Source organism: Octopus bimaculoides, chromosome 22 (assembly GCF_001194135.2).
Source record: "Octopus bimaculoides isolate UCB-OBI-ISO-001 chromosome 22, ASM119413v2, whole genome shotgun sequence".
NCBI classification, from domain to species: domain Eukaryota; kingdom Metazoa; phylum Mollusca; class Cephalopoda; order Octopoda; family Octopodidae; genus Octopus; species Octopus bimaculoides.
In genome coordinates, this window is record NC_069002.1 from 31,174,144 (window position 1) to 31,179,520 (window position 5,377).

General features: G+C 38.1%; 1 protein-coding gene across 2 annotated transcripts in view; it reads right to left on the bottom strand.

Annotated features, from left to right (window-relative positions):
- Positions 1 to 5,377, bottom strand: part of LOC106872844 (synaptotagmin-12) — a 57,772-nt gene that overhangs the window by 10,606 nt on the left and 41,789 nt on the right. For both annotated transcript variants that reach the window (XM_014920096.2, XM_014920015.2), the window contains exon 2: positions 2,515 to 2,816. In XM_014920096.2, coding sequence (XP_014775582.1) covers positions 2,515 to 2,682 — 168 coding nt within the window. In that variant the 5' untranslated portion in view covers positions 2,683 to 2,816. The remainder of the gene's footprint in view (positions 1 to 2,514; positions 2,817 to 5,377) is intronic.

Consider the following 5,377-nt stretch of genomic DNA (forward strand, 5'->3'; position numbering starts at 1 on the left):
ACCACTACCACCACCACTACTACTACTACTACTACTACTACTATCACTTCTACTACTACTACTACTACTACTACTACTACCACCACCACCACCACCACTACTACTACTACTATCACCACTACTACTATCACTTCTACTACTACTACTACTATCACTACTACTACTACTACTACTATCACCACTACTACTATCACTTCTACTACTACTACCACCACCACCACCACCACCACCACCACCACTACTACTACTACTACTACTACTACTACTACTACTACTACTACTACTATTATTATTATTATTAAAGGTGGTGAGCTGGAAGAATCGTTAGCACGCTGGGCAAAATGGTTAGTGGCGTTTCGTCCACCTTTACATTCTGAGTTCAAATTCCACTGAGGTCGACTTTGTCTTTCATTGTCTCAGGGGGTCAATAAAATAAGTACCGGTAGTACACTGGGGTTGATGTAATCATGTAATCAACTTACCCCTCCCCCAAAATTGCTGTCCTTGTGTTAAAATTTGAAACCTTTATGATGAGGATCGTCATCATTATCATTCTTATTATTATCATTATTATTATTATCATTATTATTATTATCAATATTATTATTATTATCAATATTATTATTATTATTATTATTATTATTATTATTATCAATATTATTATTATTATTATTATTATTATTATCAATATTATTATTATTATTATTATTATTATTATTATTATTATTATTATTATTATTATTATTATTATTATTATTAAGGCGGTGAGCTGGTAAAAACGTTAGCACACCAGGCAAAATGCTTGGCAGTATTTCATTTGTCTTTATGTTCTGAGTTCAAATTCCGCCGAAGTCAACTTTGCCTTTCATCCTTTTGGGGTCGATAAATTAAGTACCAGTTGTGTACTGGGGCTGATCAAATTGACTGCCCCCTTCCCCAAATTTCAGGCTTTGTGCCTAGAATAGAAAGGATTATTATTATTATTATTATTATTATTATTATTATTATTATTATTATTATTATTACTTTAAGGTGGTAAGCTGGCAGAACCTTTAGCGTGTCAGATGGAAAGCTTAGCAGCTTTTCTTCTAGTTCTTTGCATTCTGGGGTCAACTTTATTTTCCATCCTTTCTGGGCCAATAAAATAAGTACCAGCCAAGCACTGGGGGTCAATGTAATTGACTAAAATTTGCTGGTCTGGTGCCAAAATTTGAAACCATTTTATTGGAAGGAATTGCTGGAGCATCAAGTAAATTGGCTTGCAGTGTTTCTTTTGGCTCCTTATGTTCAGTGGACTTTGCTTTTTATCCCTCCATCATCATCATCATCATTATCAACTCCTGGACATTAGTCTCTCAAGTCCTTGAACTCATCAGACCAAATACCCAATTTCCAATGTGCATAAGTAACTAAGATCACAAATTCGTCCCTGAACAGGACATCAGTCCATCACAGGGTGGACCCACTTACAGCCGAGTAGACTGGAGCAATGTGAAATGAAGTGTTTTTGCTCAACGACACAACACACTGCCTAGTCCAGGGATTGAAACCACAATCTTGCAATCATGACTGTAGCACTCTAACCACTATCTCACATGCCTTTCATCCCTCAGGAGTTAATAAAATAAAGTACCAGTCATGCACTGGGGTCAATGTAACTGACTTACTTCCTTCTGCTAAATTTGCTGGCCTTGTTCCAAAATTTAAAGCCAATTCTATCGACAGAATTGATGGAGCAGTGGATGAATTGTCATGCAGTATTTCCTCTGACGCTTTATGTTCTGAGTTCAAATCCTGCCACAGTCAACTTTGTCTTTCATCCCTCCAGGATCAATTATATAAAGTACCAACTGAATACCCAGGGTGGTGGTCTCAACTATCCTCTCCCCTCGAAATGCCAACCTTGAGCGTCAGTTAGAAGCAATTACTATTGTCACAAGTGTAACAGTGTTTTGTGGGGATGGGAGAACTATTAAAATGTTTTTGAGGTGGTAAGATGTTTGGTTCCAGGTCTGGCCCCACTGCTTGGCACCTTAGACCCGTGCACATTTAAGAAGGCTAATCAGTTACTGATGATATCCTAGCATAGGACTGAAACTAGCCCTGCTAACTAAGGGGGTCAGCCAATGTCTTCTACTATAGCCTTTGCCTGACCTAAGCCTTGTGAATAGATTTGGTAGATAGAAACTGAAAGAAACCCAATGTATACATGTGTGTGTGTATGTGTGTGTGTGTGTGTCTGTGTTTGTCCCCCACCAGCACTTGACAACTGGTGTTGGGGCGTTTACATCCCTGTAACCTAGCAGTTTGGCAAAAAGAGACCAATAGAATAAGAACCAGGCTTAAAACTATAAGTACTGGGGCGATCCATTCAAAGAAAAATATTTCAAAGTGGTGCCCCAGCATGGCCGCAGTCTAATGGCTGAAACAAGTAAAAAGACAAAAGACATAAGACAAACGATAAAAGATAAAAGACTGACTGATTCAAAGACATTAATGAAGCTAATTACTCACCATATAGCCATTGTAATGTTCGTTCTTCGTTAGAACTGCTTTCTCCTCTCCATAGGCAAAGCAAGAGGTTAGGTTGTAGATGCCGTACAATCGAAGTAACATGGCAATCCCTCCAGCCAAGGCACCGATCACTATGACAACCAGAACAATTACTCCCCAATCGCTCATGGTCGGATGATTCTACTGGAAGACTGGAGCCAGCAATAGAAGCATTAAACAGCTTTGGTAGAAGATGTAAGGTGGAGTGGAGTGTGGAGCTGAGAGTGGAATGTGGCTTCTATTTGGAGTGCTGGAGAAATCAACTGAAAAAAAAAGGATGGATGAGACGTATAAGACATTGATGAGGAAGGTTTTTGTGGAGTGAGGTGTGTTTTGGAGTGGAGTGTAGCTTCTATTTTGAGTGCTGGAGAAATCAACTGAAAAAACGGATGGATGAGACGTATGAGACATTGATGAGGAAGGTTTTTGTGGAGTGGAGTGGAGTGAGGTGTGTTTTGGAGTGGAGTGTAGCTTTTATTTTGAGTGCAAGAGAAATCAACTGGAAAAAAGGATGGATGAGACATATAAGATATTGATGAAGAAGGTTTTTGGAGAGTGGAGTGAAGTGAGGTGACTTTTGGAGTGGAGTGTAGCTTCTATTCTGAGTGCTGGAGAAATCAACTGAAAAAAGGAAGGATGAGACGAAGAAGATATTGATGAGAGGTTTTTTGTGGAGTGGAGTGGAGTGGAGTGAAGTGGAATGAAGTGAGATGTATTTTGGAGTGAAAGATGTGTGTTATGGAGTGAAAGATGTGTGTTATGGAGTGGAAGATGAAGTTTAGAGTGGAGTGTAGCTTCTATTTTTTTTAGGGGTATGTATAAATCTACTTTCTCTCTTTTTTAAGAAAATAGTGTTAACAGTTGTGACCACAAAGAAGTTTCCTCATTTGCTCAAACCTTCCCAACCACATGGTCGTGAGTTCAGTCCCACTGCACAGCACCTTGGGCAAGTGCTGGAGAAATCAACTGAAAAAGAAAGGATGAGATGAATAAAACATTGATGAGGGAGGGTTTTGTGAAGTGGAGTGAAAGAAGTATGTTATGGGGTGGAAGGTAGAGTTTAGAGTGGAGTGTAGCTTCTATTCTGGGTGCCAGAGAAATAAACTGTAAAAAGAAGGATGAGACAAATAAGACAGTGAAGGTGGAATTTCTTGACCATATATCTATTGGATCAAGGCTGACCTGAGCCTAAACGACACTACCTCCATTTTCTACTGACCCTCACCCCACCCATTTGAAGTCACATGACTTGGTTGCTTGACTGGTCAACCCACGTATGATGGTATCAACCTCTTCTGACACTAGATCTAACTCTATCCATAATTATTATTAAAAAAAAGGTATAGAATATCCCACCTGATCTTTCTCAACTTGACTGAGTGTACTCTCACACTCTGCTTTGAGAGTGAGTCAAAATCGAGAATCTTAAATTAGTCTGATTACAGGTAAGTAACAGGATGAAAATCAGGGATAATTTCCAAATGGCCAATCAGGTAGGAACCTCTAACAATCATATCAAAAATATTGATGTTTTATTGGCAATCTTGGCAGCCATACAATCAAATTTATTTTAACTAACCTCAACCACAACAAACACAAGATGCTAAACCTTGGAACCTTCCATGTTCCATTTCACTTCTGGTTTGGTGCCAAACGATAGTTAATTAATTTTTCTATTTGTGGTCTAACTGCCAAACACCTTGATTTCGTTTAATCTTGTTCCATGTTCATGTCTGTAGCTCTATTTAGGTTCCCGAGTTTAAAATTTTACCATTTTTAGCTTTGGTACACTTCCACAGTGACTGATTCATTCTTTATTCTTTATTCAGTTTACAGAACTGTTATTTCCAGATGCTAGCGGCAGACGTGGATGGGTGGTTCAGAAGGTCACTTGCTCGACTGCATCGTTTCCTGGTCACAGGCAAAGTACCATCATCATCACCATCACCATTACTCTCCTCCTCCTTCTCATCATCATCATCATCAGCATCATTTAACGTCCATTTTCCATGCTGGCATCTGTTGAATGGTTTAACCTAACCTGGCTAGGCCAGGGGCCACACCAGGCCCCATTGTTTGTTTCGGCATGGTCTCTGTGGCTGGATGCCCTTCCCAATGTCAACTGCTCCAAAGAGGGAACTCTTTTAATGTGGCACAAAGCCAGCAATTTTAGGGGTTGGGTAAGATGACTACATTGATCCCAGTGGTCAATTGGTTCTTATTTTATCAACGACCCCCAAAAATATAAAAGGCAACTTTGGTGGAATTTGAACTCAGAACATAAAGACAGATGAAATGCCGCTAAGCATTTTGCCTGGCATGCTAATGAGTCTGCCAGCTCGCCACCTTAATAATAATAATAATAATAATAATAATAATAATAATAATAATAATAATAATAATAATAATAATAATAATAATAATAATAATAATAATAATAATAATAATAATAATAATAATAATAATAATAATCCTTTCTACTATAGGCACAAGGCATGAAATTTATGGGGAGGAGACTAGTTGATTGAATCGACCCCAGTGTTTCACTGGTACTTAAAAATCATCATTTTAAAAATCATCTCAGGCTAATCGTTTGAGAGGACGTTGGTGTTGCCTTGGCAGAGGTTTGCGCTCTCTGAGTTACTATTATTATTATTGTTACTATTATTATTATTATTATTCATCCAAAAATATGAAAGGCAAAGTCAACCTTGGTGGAATTTGAACTCAGAACGTAAAGACAAACAAAATACTGCTAAGCATTTTGTCCAGTGTTCTAACAATTCTACCAGCTCACCGTCTTAATAATAATAATAATAATAAT